Below are 17,170 nucleotides of genomic sequence, written 5' to 3'. Positions count from 1 at the left end.
ATATAAAATTTTGTATTTTTATGAATTGCAGATAAAAACTTAAAGAATTACTGAATAAATTATAACAATAAAAGTCTGGGATTTTTCAAATACCCATGTAGTTTGGTCTACATCTACCGAGTAGGGTAGTGATCTGATGATTAAAACCACCTACATAGATGTGCATGTGTCTTCCTTTAGAGTAAAGGCTGGTATAGAACTTGCTATGTAGAACTTACTAGCCTTGAAATTGTAGCGATCCTCCTTGCTCTGCTTCTCAGATGTTGGAATTATAGGCATGCACTACTATACATGGCCCTAGTTAACTTAAAACAATATAAATGTATCTAATTTATTTACTCATTCATTTATTGTTTGTGCACCTGCTACCATGGAATGTGGCATTCAGAACAACTTTTAGGGAATCAGTTTTCTCCTTTCAATATATGGGTTCCAAGGTTAGAACTCAGATCATCATGCTTGGTGACAATGGCTTTTACCCACTGAGGAATCTTGTTATTTCTCAATTCTTAATTATCTGCGCTAGAGAATGAGATATTAAACTCAATTTCCAAGTGTTTTAGTTTACAGACACTGTAGAAGTAAAGAATTCATTTGTATGTTGAACACTTTTCTGCAGTTGAACAGATGTTTATCAATATACACTTAATTCAAAATATAATTTTACAAAACTAACCCCCCAAAACCCTATATACCAGGCCAGTGCATTTAACCATCAGGAATAATGATTACTTATGATAACAGACAATAAATTTGATTACAGCAGTGAATAACTCATTTATGAATATGCTTAGTGATTAAATAGTATTTAATCTATGTCTATTCTGTTATTATTTCTTTAAGAAAAAATTTTTCTTTTTATGTGTATTAGTATTTGTGTTTTGCCTGAATATACACCTGTGTACCATGTGCATGCATGGTGCCCATAGAGACTTTCTTTATATATGTACAGATAGGTGTTTTGTGTGCATGTATATCTGCATTTCATGTGCATGGGTGGTACCCTGCAAAAGGCACATGAGGGTGTCATATCCCCTAAAACCAGTGTTACTGACACTTGTGAGTTACCATGTGGGAATTCTTCTCTGGAAGAGTAGCCAATGCTATTAACTTCTTCTTCTTTTTTTTTTTTAAGATTTATTTATTTATTTATTTATTTATTTATTTATTTATTTATTGTTTTTCGAGACAGGGTTTCTCTGCGTAGCCCTGGGTGTCCTGGAACTCACTCTATAGACCAGGCTGGCCTCGAACTCAGAAATCCACCTGCCTCTGCCTCCCGAGTGCTGGGATTAAAGGCGTGCGTGCACCACCACCGCCCGGCTGCTATTAACTTCTAAGCCATTTCCCATGCCCTTCTATATTATTCTTAAAGACATTTTTCAGATCTCTAAAATATTATTGAAAAGTTTAGCATTGTCTAAACAATTAAGTCCAACTTATCATAGCTCATAAAATCAATTTAAAACTGTCTTAAAAATACTTTGAAGCACGTTTATTATGCTTTTCTTGAAGTTCATTTTAATCTCTAGAGCTTAGAAATGTTTCTGTTGTTGCAAGTGAAAGGAGAGATTTCTATTGGGTTAGGAGTGCTACTAAGCACAGTAAAGCACAGGAAAGCCCTGGACATGTAGGCATTAACTGGTCCAAACGTTAGTAGTGCTCAGTCTGCCACAGATGCTTTTACTTCAGGACCAATGAATATCATTAAGTCTTCTAAATATGCTATATTAGTTCACATATCCAAGCTATCTGTGGAGAACTACTTTTGAATAAACATCCAGAGATAAACCAGACAGGAATGATAAGTATATGACAGTTCAAATGTAACGTTCTTCACGGTAGTCACGTTCTACCATAGTTACCTGAAGTTTCTTAAACTTCTCTTGCTAGTTGGTAATCTTGCAAGTGAAGTAAAAATTTCTTCCAATATTAACTGCCTATGCTTTTCATATCTTGAAAATACCTGTTTAGTAATTATAAAATTACAAATTAAACTTATTATGGCAGAAAACACAATAAAAGTAGTATCATGAAATAAGGATTTGTATTATTTGAAGAGAAACCAGAGTATACATGCTATTCAGAATTAAAATGTTTTCAACATGTTAAGCAATAATGAGCTAAAGAAATACATTCAAATGTTATTAATTTTCCAAAGTAAGAGAGTCTGAAGTTTTGTTTAGAGAGACATGATATTTTGGATAGGGAAGTATGACAAGATTTAGAAGATGTTAAATCACTCTGGTTTTTACAATGATGTTTGTTACATTTAAAATTAAGTTTTTCAAATTCAAGAAAAACATAATCAATGAAACCAAATCCTCAGTTAATGAAATCTAACAGGGCTAAAGTAATACTTATTGTGAAACAAATCTAATAGAAAACAGAAATCTGTCATAATTTTTGGAAATCTGGACCAAGTGATGACAGTCTTATTTCATTTGTGGGTAACTGAAATTATGAACTGATTATACTTACTGCAGTGACTAACTTAATGGCACACAATTGTAGTTCACTAACATTTTCCACAAAAAATGGTGTTATTCCCATTGATGAGACCTGAAAATTAAAGATTATTTAGTAAACGTCTCTAGATGACTCCAGCAACACTGCTCCTTACTATATTCTAACACTCATATTTCAAAACACCCAGAGAGCATCTTCTTTTTTGTGACCTAATTAGCATGTATTTCCTTCTATAGTCTCTTCATTCATATTAAATAATTTGCTTTTCAGTTGTCATTTCTCTAGTCTCTACATTTTAAACTGAACACTATGAGAATTAAGGAAAAACCATTATGTTTTCATAAATATAAATATTCTAACATCTTAAAAATTAACTTATTATTCATAATAATTAGAATTTAGAATTTATATATTCTTCCTTCTTCAACTCAGGATGCTTCCTTTAAAATATAATGGCCTATTTTCTTCAATTTACATATATCATACTCTGAGTGGGTACACTGTGCTGGTATTACTACTGAGTGAACACAATTATACAAGACTGAAGAAGATTTCTTGTAAAAATTTACAAAATGCTTGAAAAAAAAAAACATTACCTGAAGAATTGTTGTGTCTGTTAGAAGCTGTATCTCTAGCAATTCTGATAAACTGCTAACAATGTCACAAACTTTGTTATAAAGCATCACTATCACTCTCTGCTTATGAGTACAACATTTAGCCCGTTTGGCCTTTGAGCTTAATAACCCTCCTAAAATAAAAGAGAATTCAAGGTAAGAAAAACATTAACTTTTAGCATTCTTCCATGGAGATTACTAATATGATTTTCTAAATTAAGGGAAAACAAACAATTCAGGGATCTATATAAAAACAGTGCTACAACTAAAGATGACTATCAATTAAAAGAGGAAATAATTCCTTAGTAGCACTGTACTGGAGTGTTCTTATAATAAGTGGCTACTATACTGAATTTTCATTTTTCCCTTATTCAAACAGGATAATAAGATTATATTTCTCCTTTAAATTTCTTGGCATTATATTACACAATAAGAAATCAAACTGTACACACACTCAACCATTTTAGTGATCACATAATACAAGCTATGGAGATAAGAGTATATATCTTGAATAAACTCATTTTACAGATTAGTATTATTTTGAGCTAGTTTAGAAGGAAGATAAATATTATCCAAAATTATTATTATCTGGAATTTTTCTAACCGAAAACATCTATTATAAATACTGGCTGAGTATCTCTTGTTCAAAGTTTTTCAGATTTTCTAAAACTTGCGTAGATTCTACCACTTGTATATCTTTAATCTAAAAATCATGAATGCCATAATACAAAGCTCTCTGTGTACCATCCTAGTCCTTAAAGAGTGTTTAACGATTCCCTGCAGGGTTATGTGTGCATATGCCATGTGCTGGATCCCGCTGAGCTGAGGTGACAGGTGGTTGTGAATTGCTCAGTATGATTTTTGGGAACCAAATTTAGTTCTCTAGAAGAACAGAAAATGCTTGTAACTGTTAACATATTTCTCTAGCCCTTCAAAGACTTTTCAGATTTCAAAGCATTTTGGAATTTCAGATTAATGGGTATTCAGCCTATAGATGTTAAAGTAATGTAATAGTGAAGATTTTATATTTCAATCAAATATAAAAATCAAAGTCAATGTATATTATACATAATCTATTAATTTGGGCCAGTTAAAATGTTAATGTTCTGATTCACTCAGCACTCAAACTTTACAATGGATAATTGACAGTTTGCTAAAAAACAAAACAAAACAATAACAACAACAACAACAAAAAACCCCCAAACCAAAACAACAACAACAACAACAAAAACCCAAAACCAAAAACAAAACCAAATCAAACAAAAACAAAACAAAAAGTTTACCAGTATAAAAGGGTAAACTAACCTCCATGTGGATCTAATCTGTAAACAGGGTCATACTGGGGATAGAGTGTGTTCTGTAAGTGAAATTTAGTATACTGTATAACTCTTTCAATTACATCTTCAATGTATACAGCTTTTGGCATGTTAGGAGATGTCATAATGTTGATAGTCGTAAGACAGGCATCTGCTGACTTTGTAACTCTTTCCATAATTAGGTCTCTCCACAATCTTTCTTCTTCTTCAGTATCATTATTCTATAAAACAGATCATTGTTAGTAAAGTGGAAATAAAATACATATACAGGTTTACAAAATTAATAAAACAAAGATATATAATTTTCATCAGTGGGAGGAACAATCTATCATCTACAACTTTAACAGAATAGTCTAAAAAAACTGGAATAAAGTACAAATAATGTATCCTTTTAGCCTTGATTAAAACAATTTTTTTTTTTTTGTTTTTTGTTTTGAGGTAAGATCTCACTTTGTAGCCCAGGCTGGCCTGGAACTCTCCAGGCTGGGTCTGAACTTGGAGCAGTCTACCTGCCTCTGTCTCTGAGTACGAGAGTCTAGGCATGCACCACCATGCCTCACTTAGGCAAGACTTTTGTTAATATTTTTGTATATTGTTTTTGCTATTGCTTCAACATTTCCAAACACAATCTACTCTTCTTCTTCCTAGCTCACCACTAGATGATACTCCAAAGACAAAATCACAGCTACCTTTCTCTTTGGTGTGTTTCATGCAGAACTAAGATTTTAACTTCAACTATACTGAAAAAGAATTAATTTTGTGACTTGGGCATAAACATGATAAACTAAGTGAGAACAAAGGAAGAATTAGCAAGTGAAGAGCTTTTATTAAAAAGCAGTAAAATGTTACGACTTAACTATTCCTAATATCCGTTCTATAACAATTATCTCATGAGATAATTTAGGGCATGTATTAAAGATAGACATGTATGTATACGTATAAATGAGAAGTACATATACTTCGTAATTGCTAAATAAGTGCTTGTTGCTAGATGAGAATATGTTTAATTATGTTTTAGAAATTTCAGCAGGAAACACTACTTTTGTAATCAGGCCTGTTTTAAAGACAGACTGTCCCTACACAGCCAAGACTGGCCTGGAACTTGTCATCCTTTTGCTTTAGACTCCTAACTGGTGGGATTAGATACACATCACAACCATCCCCAGCTAAACTTTTTTTTTTTTTTTTTTTTTTTCTGGTTTTTCGAGACAGGGTTTCTCTGTGTAGCCCTGGCTGTCCTAGAACTCACTCTGTAGACCAGGCTGGCTTTGAACTCAGAAATCCACCTGCCTCTGCCTCCCAAGTCCCAGCTAAACTTTTAAAAATAAATTTAGCTCCAAACTGTCCACAGATTTTATGGTTTTTTATTAAATGCCTATTGATGTCTATACTTGCATTCATTAATGTTAAAAACAAGATGAGTATAAATGCAGTTTGTTAAGTCTATTACAATACTACGCAGATAGTCAACAATTTAGTGATGACATACTGTAATTACACTGCATCTATTTTGATATAACCAAAACTTAAATGTAAAAATTACTGTAACTGATATTAGTTTACATACAATGCTACCGTATATAGAAACTGATATGTGTCTTTATTGTTCTCTTTGTGGCAACTCTTTTTTGCATGTGTGTACATGTTTGTGGGGAGGGGAGCATGTGCATGTGTGCTTGCTTGTGTTTGTGGAAGCCTAAAGTTGGTGTCTTCCTTTTTCCTTATGTGAAGCAAGGTCTCTGCTGAACCCCAGAACTCGCCAAATCTAGACAGTTTCATTTGCCAGCTTATTAAGAATGCCTGTCTCTCTCCCCAAGAGAGCAAATTACAGGCAGCCAGCAATGCTCGCCTAGCTTTTATGCTGATTCTGGAGTCAGCACTATGGTTATCATGCTTGTGGGGCCGTCTCCCCAGTCCGATGGCAACACTGTTAATAGACAATTCATATTAACATCACTAAAAGTGAAATTCTAGTAGAAATGTTAATGAATATAATTAGTAATATGTGGTAACAAATTCAAATGAAATTTGGAATTTGCTTAGTAAGTAAAAGTTGTTTGAAAAAACTTTATGCATTAAAAATGTGCTCTAGCTGGCTTTAACTGTCAATCTGAAAGAGCCTAAAGAAACCTGAGAAGAAAGTCTCAAGCGAGTAAGTATCCTACATGTCAGTGACAGATGGTCTTGACTTGTAATTGATGTAGGAGGACCAGCCCACCGTGGACATACCATCTCTAGGCAGATGGTCCTCGGATGTAAATGAAAGCTAGCTAAGCAAGGGCCTGTGAGCGAGCTGGGAAGCAGTCCTCCTTCATGGTTGCTGCTATGACTTCCCTCTTTGACGGACTGTGACCTCGAGTGTAAGATGAAATAAACCCTTACTTCTCCAAGTTGCTTTTGGAAGTATTTTTTATCAAACTAACATAAAGAAAACTAGGACATTTAACAATATCAGATGTAAAATTCTTAATGCAGGCCTTAAACTTACATGATTTAACAATGTGGAAAGCTTGGATCCGTCTTGAATATTCTTCTCCAATATATTTAGGACTTTCACAGTTTTGTCAGTTGAAAGCTAAAAGGAAATACAAGTTCTTTTATCACTCATTGGTAAAAGTTTCAAATTACTCAAACAATTTAAAATATTTTTCTTAAGCCTATGGAAGATATATAACATTGTCATTCTTTTAAATAATAGTAAAAACCAAAGTTTCCTCTTTATAACCTCTACTCAGTTCTGACTTAAAAGAGTAATCATTGCTTTGTAAAGACAGATATTTGAACACAGAGTGATCATGGCTCCTAGCTCAACTCATACCATAAATTCAGGCAGGCGTGTTTATTCTGATGGCTCTGCCCTCTGGTCTTTGGCAGTGACATTCAACATGCACACGAAAACACACAAACAAATGAAAAATTTAACAGTGCCACTTTATCCAGCAGGTTTTTAAAAACTCAAGACGGGGTGTCTGTGTGTGTGTGTGTGTGTGTGTGTGTGTGAGGGGCACACATGTCCAACTATTTTGGATGTGAAACATGAAATTTTGAGTGATAAAGTTAGGAAGGTTGCTAGGCAGGGGTGGGGCACACCTTTAATCCCAGTACTCAGGAGGTAGAGGCAGTCAGATCTCTGTGAGTTCAAGGCCAGCCTGGTCTAGGGTTATACTTACAAACATTGTCTTGAAAAACCAAAAAGATTAGGAATGTGAAGTAATACTGGTCTACTCACTGAATAGTATTTCTTTAAGGTTTCTAGCATGCTGGTAGCACACAAACTAGGCAGAAAAGTCAAACAGATCAAATACTTGGGCCAAGCTTGATTACTTATGCTGGCTTAGAGAAGACTGCTCCTCATCATACTGCTTTAGATTATCTTGGTAAAAGAAAACTGAGCCTTGTTGACAAAAAAAAAAAAAAAAAAAAAAAAAAAAAAAATCTACATTTGGTCAACAGTTAGTGAATTTGCCTTCTGAAAAAGAAGTATTAGCTACATGTACTTAGAGAACTGATAAATGACTAAGATTGGACTGGTATCTCCAAAAAATTTTGAAATGGTCTTACAAACAAAATTAATCAATAGCTCTTTAACTATATATATAGTATTAACAATACAACCCAGAAGTCCATTCTTTCTTTTTAGATTAATTTATTTTTACATTGGATTCCCTGAAACTGAGTAACAGCTGACCTGCCATGTGGGCACTGGAACCGAGCACAGGTCCTCTGCAAGAGTAGTGAGTGTTCTAAATTGCTGAGCCATCTCTCCAGCCCCAACCCCTAAAATTTTAATTTATTTATGTTTAAACAGATAAATTCTTGGTTTACTATATGGTATTTCTAGCTTTAAAAGTCAATTTTATGGAACACTGATTATTTGGAAAGTAGGTAATGTCTGAACATTAAAAAGATATAAACTGATCTTGAGTTCATTACCAGGCCCTACACATGGAAGGAGAGAAGTAGCAACTGCAAGTTGCCCTCTAATCTCCACACCCATGTCACAGAGTATATGGACTTTCCCTGACCATACACAAAATAACCAAATAAATAAATGTAATTTAAAAATTAAAAATAAAAACACTAAAATATTTTACAGGCTATATTAAAATTATAAAATTGAAATTAAGCTAAAATTATGAAATTGAAAAGTAAGTAAACATCCTTAAGGTGTTCATTTTCAAAGTGAAGATATAATCATTTAATAATTGTTATTAGTCTAGAAGAATAAGGAAGCAATGCAGACCAGGAAACTAAAGACTCAGAGTACTAATTCTGTACTAGAGACTAATTAGAAGGGGAGGGGAACTGTATCTGCATACTAGTCAGGCAGTAATTTAGAGGGTTAATGGCAGATGGTAAATGCAATGGAAGGCCACCCCTTGATGCTTTGCTATTCCATCAGAAGAATGAGATGCCCCTGGGAAAGAGAACTAACCAAAGCCTACAGCAGTGAGGCTATAAATGCTAACAGCAATTAACCAAACCTGCCACATTCTATTAGCACCCCCAAGCAATAGTACTTTTACAACCACAAAGGACCAAAGTAAGCACAAAGAAAAGTTCAGTATATTTCTACACTGAATAGTGTAAATATTTGACAGAGTGAAGTCACAGTCCATTCTTCTGTCAACACATACAGAATTTTGTTTACAATAACCTGTACTCCTCTTTTACTAATAGATTTTTCTAAGACAAAATTTATTTAAACTCTGAGATGTGAGTTTTCTTTTTAATATGTGCTTAACTTTGTAATTTACCCTGAAAACTTTAAATTAATTTCACATGCTATATATTAAGAAAAATGTCAAGTTTTACTTTGCTGAGATACCTTGTCCATTATACCCATGGCTTTAATTTTAGCAGATTCACTCCCAAGTTCATTAAGCTGATGTTTTCCTAAAAGCAGTTCCTGAGGAATTTCATCATCATCACCTGAAAAATCAAGCCAATCAAACATAGTTATGGTAAAGAAATAGCTAAGACTGCTAAATTAATAAGCCTTTAAAATAAAATTTTGATCTCATATATAAAGAACCTTAACTGGTTTCAGAGAGCTCTGTAAACCACATGTAAAACATAACATTACATGTGAAGAGGGGTGAAACTAGAGTTCTAGAAAGGGAAGACAGGTAGCCATCCTGTCTTTCCTACAGTAGACATAGTGTTGACACTTGTCAGTCACGCTCTCTGCACAGGAGGCTGACCTAGATGATCTAAATCAACACTATCTCATGCCCTCTGGCTTCTGTGTGGGTTCAGCCAGTAGGGTGTCCTGTTAGAAGACCGGAGAGGAGAGGCAGGTCAGGTATTTATACCCTCATTCCGTCCTTCAAGGTCTCCTCCACTATGCTCATCTAAAAAGTACTGCTTCTTTTAAGATACAATGTAATTTTTTCCTATTGAGTAAGTTTTGGAGATTTCTCTCTTTAATTCTTTTGGGTAAAGGGGCAATAAATAGCTCCATGGCTGTTAACCCTAGGTTCTGGCACTATCTTTCTCAGTATTTATAGTTACATTGTTTTATAAATAATAATTTCTTTGGTAAATAATTCTTCCCCACAATATCCTAATTTGAGAGTTCCTGTTTTTATTTTTGGAATTCTATATTATATAGAAGATAATTTCTTAGCATAGAATTTCTTTGAAAAGATGAAACATATTCCAAATAATCAGAATAATGATACTTTGATTATACTTCTCAAAAAGTCACTACACTTTTGAAGGTGACTTCATATAAAAATATTATGATCTGTACAGCTTTCATATACATGGTACATGATGCCTTAGAGGAGGTGAAGCAATATATTCTTTTTTTCTTTCTTTCTTTAGTCTTTTTCAAGACAGGTTTTCTCTGTGTGGCTCTGGCAGTCCTGGAACTTGCTCTGTAGACCAGGCTGACCTCCACCTCAGAGATCTGCCTGCTCCTGCCTCCAGAGTGCTGGGATTAAAGGCATGTACCACCACGCCCAGCTCAATCAAATATTCTAAACAGTGTTCTTAACACATGCTGCTACACTTACAGATATAATTTATATCTTATCAAACTATACAAATATATCATTAGCTAACTGCATTTTAGCTGGTGTTCTATTTTATTTGATATATTGTATTATTTCTTCTTCTATCAGGGGCTCAGGTTGGATGTATGTTTGCACCTAATATTGTTATATAGTTGAACAGTATAATGAATGAACCGATGAACCGATTCCAATGTCTGCAAGTTTCTCACTATCAGGGGATATCCAGGAATTACGTGCAGAAATATTTCCTGACGCCCTGCTGTGGTGGAAGTGTTCTCAGGACTTAAGATAGCTACCAACTTGGAGATTATGTTTTGCAGTAGTTTTAGTTTGATAATATGAACTCACACTAGATTTCAAGTTTCTTGATAGTATACATTATGACTGTATTTTCTACAACATCTTACAAAAAACTAGACACAAAGCGGTAAGTAAAAAAAACCCTGTAAATTGGTTTTACCAAATGCAGTAAAATCCATATCTTCTAAATTATCCAAAATATTCTCTATTGAGGCTGTAAATCTCTTAAAAGTTGAAGAATCCATCATTTCTGCAAGAGAGAAAAAAAAAGGTTATGCTTACATTCCAAGTAGTAAGTAAAACTGAAGATTATAATGCTAAACTAAAATGTTACCTTCCGGTGTTAGTTTTGGCTCATAAGCTTTCCTTTTCTTTTGTTTTTCTTTTTTCTTCATTTTTCTAGCAACTAAAACAAACAAAAAGAAACATTGAAACTCAAGAATGGTACCACAATGAAATGTTCTTCAAAGTTAGAAGAGGAAATTGAAATTGGTTTTAGAGACCCACTGGAACTGATGAATTACCCTCACTAAGGCTGGGAGGAGGAGAGTAATCTTCCATATCAGAATCTGATGGACTTCGGTTTCGGTGACGACCACCACCGGAACTCCTCCTTCCGTCGTGTGAGTGGCCACTCCTCCTATGATCCCCAGAGCTTCTTCTGTCTCGCTCTTCGTATTCCCAAGCTTTATCGTCATCTTTCTTATGCCGTTTTCTAGAGGCTAGAAGCAAATCCCCATGACAAATAATTGACCTCACTTTAAAAGACTGTTAAAACTTGCACTTTACAATGAACTACACCTTTATTCTGTTGGTCTATGAAAGTCTGAGCCATTCATCTATCCAGAAGATTAAATTATGGTATAGAGAGGATACCACAATTTTAGCATTATGTAATCTAAAACTAAAGATTTGTACAAGAAGTCAGCTTGCTAATAAACCGATAGGAAGGTTCTGAGAAATTAAAACACAGTGTACATTTCAGTGAAAGATTTCAGCACATTAGTAAGAAGTATATGTAAAATTCAGATTAAGACTTATAAAACAACCTTTATTTAGTCTTTTGGTTAAAAAACAACCACCATTTATATTTTTTGTCAGAAGAAGGGTTTGGGGGAAAATAGTCAACTTTTCAGATAGTGTTACAGAATATACGTGACCAAATACTCCATCAATTAACAGCTAAGTTATACTTACAACTTAGCAATAAATTCCAGAGACTCTGATGACCTAACATCACAAACCTACAGAGATAGTATATATCAGAACTGCAAACACTAATACACTGAGATAAGTCTCCGACAATTGGCATGCTAAACTCAAGGAAAGCTTCTAAGCTTACACATGCTTCAGAAGCATGTTTATATATGTTACCTTCAAAGTTCCCCCCCATCTTTCCAAAGTTTATATGCATTCTGCTAAGATCATCAATACTGACAGGAGGAGCCTCTGTGGCAAAGAATTTCATCTGACATATCAACTGATGTATTAAGTTGAAAATGACTCTGAGCTTTAAGAAAGGGTTACAGTTTAGTATTAAAAAATGATAGTTCTGCAGTGAGACTTAAAAGGCAGTGCAAGCAAAAAATACATACTACACCTGGTCTCTGGTGTAGGCACCACCAGTTAAAAACATGGTAGGACTGATGTGTCTGTCCTACCTTGAAATTACTACAACAGTATTTTAAAATATTTATTTGTTGTTATTTTGTATTTGTATGTGCATGTGCATGTAGCTCAGAGGGCAGCTCTGCATAGTCCGTTTTCCCATCCCAACTTTTATGTGGGTTCTGGGGTTGAATGCAGGTCGCCAGGCTTGTGTGACAAATGCCTTTTCACTGATGAACCATCTAGCTGGTCCCTATACCAGTTACTACAGTAACAAATTGCTGGTGACTACTAGTCTATTTTTTTTTAACTCCTTCCTTCTTCTGACTGGCTTCTTCTATGAATTCCTAACTGTGATCAATACAGGAATATTAAGAGAAAACTCTTAAACCCACTATGAGGCTTAGATTTAAGGATGTCAATCTGGCTCAAGCACCCTATTTATATTTGTGTTGGTAACACTATGTGTGGACAATAAATGTCTAAATGCCACAATTATTCCTATTCATGATCTGGTTTGCTTTCTGATATTAAACTCTAGTATGGACAGAAAAGGGTAACTTGGTCTTAAAAGAGTTGTTATTGAAAATAGCTGTATGTGAGTAATATATTCAAATCTTCAATAATTTACTTCATAACTAGTGTGAGTTTGGTTTATCTATAAACTATGTGAGGAGAGGCAGAACCCCCTCATGTTTATGATTAGGGTATGCTCAAGAACACTATTTAAACAACTTGTTTCATTTATTAGAGAGAAAGGGGGAGAGAGATTCACTTAGACGGGTCATATGTTTATATACTATTCACTAAACAATTTGCAACATTTCAACAATGACTGAATTGTCTACCACATAAGGAACTAACAAAGTTGCTCAGAACGAGGCATGCAATAATGCCAAGTAGGAGACCTTATGCTTACAAACAAAAATTACAAGCTATTTTACTCTTTCTATATTTTAATTAATTTCAAAAAAAATCTATATTCACCGTTCAATTCTATCATTAGAAATCCTTGATAAATCTTATAGTTATTAGAAATGATACAATATGCTGCACTCATCATTCTTTAGAGGCCTTAGATCATCTTTCTGTTCCATTCATTAAAGTTTGGGCAGTTTGGATTAAAACAGAATGAATAACCCCACAATGTTTATAACACACTATGCGTTCCATGAGGTTAGCACCATCCCAATTAGTAGGCTAGCTTGTTAATTTCTCTATTTCTCTCACTGCTCTAGAAAAAGCAGAGGAAGGATAGGAGCACAAGTGAGAGATACAGGAAGTATGATTCAGAGTTCTCTATCTCCCCTTTCTGAATTTTAGTTACCCCCCCCCATTTCCTTCATCCTCCCCCTCTACCTTTTCCTGGTACCAGTGACCTTATATTTGTATTCTGGTTAAGTTCATATCTGTTAACTTCAACTTTCAAAGAGATTCTTTGGTTATTTATTTATTCACAAATAACAATATTATTTCCTTAATCCTTAGATTTTAGTAAACCAATTTGATTAAACTTCAAGGAAATCCTAAATTTCACAAAGTCTATCTCAAAACAACATAATTTTTCCAACTACTGTTCACATGATACTTTTAAATTTTGTACTGTAGTACAAAATTTTGGTTACTGTTATAGCAAAATGACAATTTGGTTCTTTAATGTCAACTACCAACTGAACATCTTTCAAGAGTCAAACAGTAGGCCCTTGGTTTTATACTTTACTAGATTGAAATAAACCAAGTAAAACTGTAAACCATTTAGATATCTTTTTAAAAATCTAGAGAAAATTTCTTTTCTCATAGAAGTTGAAGCCCAAATATTCTTAATAATATTAATATCAGCTTTCAGTATACCTGGGCACAGCTATATGGCACCCACAGTTTTAGGGTGAGGCTTTACACTTCCATGAAATGAGACAATATCTCTCATAACAGAAAGAAAAAAGTTGTGTCTACACTGATGACAAAGGTATGGCTCAACTTTTCCCTATTTTGCAGTTAGTGGACATTTTTGATTATGTTATCCTTTGCTTTTATTATTCAGTAATTTAATAATCTACACCAAGTTAGCAATGCAGGCAGCTAGAAATGAAGTGAAATTTATAATGAAGTAAGGAATTTAGAAATGTTGAAAGAGTAGGGGAAGGAGGAATAGACAAGACGTGCAAATAAAAGGAATTGGGTTTTAGGGCCAACACGCTTCCTTTGTCTTCTTATTTTTCAGAGCTAACCATGTCCTTATGTCACCAAAATGTTTGAGTATAATTAAAAAAAAAAAAACTTTAGCCATTTTAATATACTGTATTGTTAATACATCTCATAATAATACAAATTATAACAATCACACATGTCAGATTATCTTTGTTGTATATTTCAATTTTAAAAGTTAAGATTTGTTCAGTATCATAGTCTACTGCTCTAGCTGAGAGCTCACAATTTTGAAAGGATGAGTAAATGAACATTGATTAAAAACTTTGGAGGAGGTGAAGAGCTTCCATCGGCAATATACACTTAAAAATGGCAGCATGCATCTGTCCTTCCTGCCCTTGCTTGTCACACCTCAATCTACAGACACTAGGTGGAAAAGGTAGAACACATTGGTGGTCTTCCCACTTCTTTTGGTCATTATGACTAAGTCAGTTGGCACACAAGTGAAGATCTCCCATAGTCTGTTTCCACTGAATGCCGTTTAAGTCAAACAAGGTTGCTGACCCCTCTTGGCTAGGCTCAATTCTCTTGCTCCAGAAGAAGGAAGATAGGGATAAAAGAGAAGAACTTTTTCAGTGGACCAGTAGGAAGACAGGCGAGGTATAGCAAGTCTAGTGCAAAGACAGGTGATCACAGTGTTGTAGAGAGGTAGCTGTGTAGTGAAGAAGCCAGCTCTGGAAAACAGTGAAACAAGGGAGGAATTCCAGGACACAGCTGGGCAAAAGGAGAAGCCAGGTCCAAACCACACAGATAATTCACAATGTGGCTAAGCCATTCATAATTTAGTGATAGTATGGTTTTAAATATTTCTTTATCTGGCTATCTCCTACGTGTCCTTCCAGACTCAAGTGTCACCTCTTCCAGTAAGCACTCTCTGAACCCCCACTGACATTGATGCCAATGTGCTGGTACAACACCCTGTATCTACGGTTATCATTTGTAGTACAATTATTACAGAACCCCCCAACAGACTGAGACTGTGAGATAGGGGGGCACATTTTTAATTTGTATTTTAATTTTCAATGCCTACTATACATCAGGAGTCCAGTACAGGTTAAATACAAATAGACACATAACAGGTGTTTTCTATTACTACGTACAGTTCATCTAAATTTTTTCTTGGTGCCAACTGAACTCATCTTTCATACAATTTTAAAGTATAAAGAAAAAAACTTGCTATACTAAGTTATTAAGAATTAAGGTAACTGTGCTCTTGTTAACCCCCAAATTATGTTACACATATATATCTGCCTTTAATTCCTAAAGACAGTTAAATGATACTTACATTCAAAAGCTTCATCACTATCATTATCTTCATCTGAACTGATTTCAGCATATTTTGGCTTTTCATTAACTGTGCTACGCTTGCGTTTGTTCATTTTCACACGTTCACAAAGTGGCATGGTAGATTCAATTTCTGCCAGGAGTTCAGGGGGCAATTCTTTTAACACTGATTGATCTATACTACCTATTAATAAAAGGCAAGAAAGAAATTTAAATCTGAAGATAAAAATTTTAACCAAAGTAGCAGTATAAAATAAAACTTTTTACAATTATAAATATTAACCCTAAACATAATAAATTTATACCTGTGTATATAATTATATAATAACTTTAAAATTGACTTTATTACTATAATAACAAAGATTAACAATAGTGGCCTCTTGTCCATGTTAGGTAAGCCTGTACCTCTAAGTCCCACTGTCATCCCTATGTGCGTCTTCACTAGGTCTATAGCAGGCCTCCACAGCCTGAGACTAATGTAACCTGCAGTACACTTGGTAAGATGGAGGGCACTTACCAATCCATCTTCCTCTATAATTCTGACAGTTGCCTAATGGTGGCTGGGTAAGAGCTTTGTACATCTTTACCTGTCACTGTCTATGTGAGAAGCAAATTAGTACCTTTAGCATCATAAAAAATTTCTCTTTAAGGACAAAACAGTGAACATTTAATTAAATAAAATAGAAGTCTATAAAGGAGGATTAATAACCAAAATATTTAAAAATACAACTGAAAACAGTAAATAAATTCAAGTCTATTATGAAATAGTTTCACATTTTCCAATAAAAGAATGACAAAAAAAAATCTATCAACAAACTTATTAAGAGTCATTACACCTTACCATGTAAACCTAGAGACATTAAGCATTCATATAGTTTCTATGAAGAAAAAGTTTGTTAGTATTATTTTGACAGTTTAAAAATAAAGTAGAAGTAGCAAACACAATTTTTTCAAGACAATTTATCTTTGATGACTAATAAAAGTGACAGATAATTTTACCTAACTTTACTTACCTATGTAAACCTTGGTGTAGAAGACCAGAATTGATTATATGAAAAATTTTATAAAATGGAATCAAATAGTTCTTTACTGGGTTACAGCAGGAAACATTAGTAACTGATAGCCAACATTAACACTGCCTCTTGTAATATTCAAGTAATAGTGCTTATATAAAAGAAAAAAATAAATCACACCAGAAAAGGAAATAGGGATCAAGATATATTTCCAAGTCTCAACATCTCTAACATCAGTTAAGACACATAATGCAATACCAATTTTGAGAATATACCAGTTGCTGTTCTGAAAGCTTTACTAAGTATCCTAAGGCCTCTAAGTCTTCTGCTTTGCTACCAAG

General features: G+C 34.1%; 1 protein-coding gene across 2 annotated transcripts in view; it reads right to left on the bottom strand.

The window, feature by feature from the left end:
* Nipbl (NIPBL cohesin loading factor) overlaps nt 1-17,170 on the bottom strand; it is a 165,646-nt gene that overhangs the window by 43,202 nt on the left and 105,274 nt on the right. For both annotated transcript variants that reach the window (XM_034523436.2, XM_034523437.3), the window contains exons 11-20: nt 15,818-16,000; nt 11,244-11,441; nt 11,054-11,125; nt 10,880-10,969; nt 9,228-9,331; nt 6,888-6,974; nt 4,389-4,620; nt 3,066-3,217; nt 2,482-2,562; nt 1,866-1,966 (exon numbers count right to left, since the gene is read on the bottom strand). In XM_034523436.2, coding sequence (XP_034379327.1) covers nt 1,866-1,966; nt 2,482-2,562; nt 3,066-3,217; nt 4,389-4,620; nt 6,888-6,974; nt 9,228-9,331; nt 10,880-10,969; nt 11,054-11,125; nt 11,244-11,441; nt 15,818-16,000 — 1,300 coding nt within the window. The remainder of the gene's footprint in view (nt 1-1,865; nt 1,967-2,481; nt 2,563-3,065; nt 3,218-4,388; nt 4,621-6,887; nt 6,975-9,227; nt 9,332-10,879; nt 10,970-11,053; nt 11,126-11,243; nt 11,442-15,817; nt 16,001-17,170) is intronic.

This window comes from Arvicanthis niloticus, chromosome 19, assembly GCF_011762505.2.
Source record: "Arvicanthis niloticus isolate mArvNil1 chromosome 19, mArvNil1.pat.X, whole genome shotgun sequence".
Classification (NCBI taxonomy): Eukaryota; Metazoa; Chordata; class Mammalia; order Rodentia; family Muridae; genus Arvicanthis; species Arvicanthis niloticus.
The sequence above is the reverse complement of the archived record's forward strand: the minus strand, read 5'-3'. Positions and strand labels throughout refer to the sequence as shown.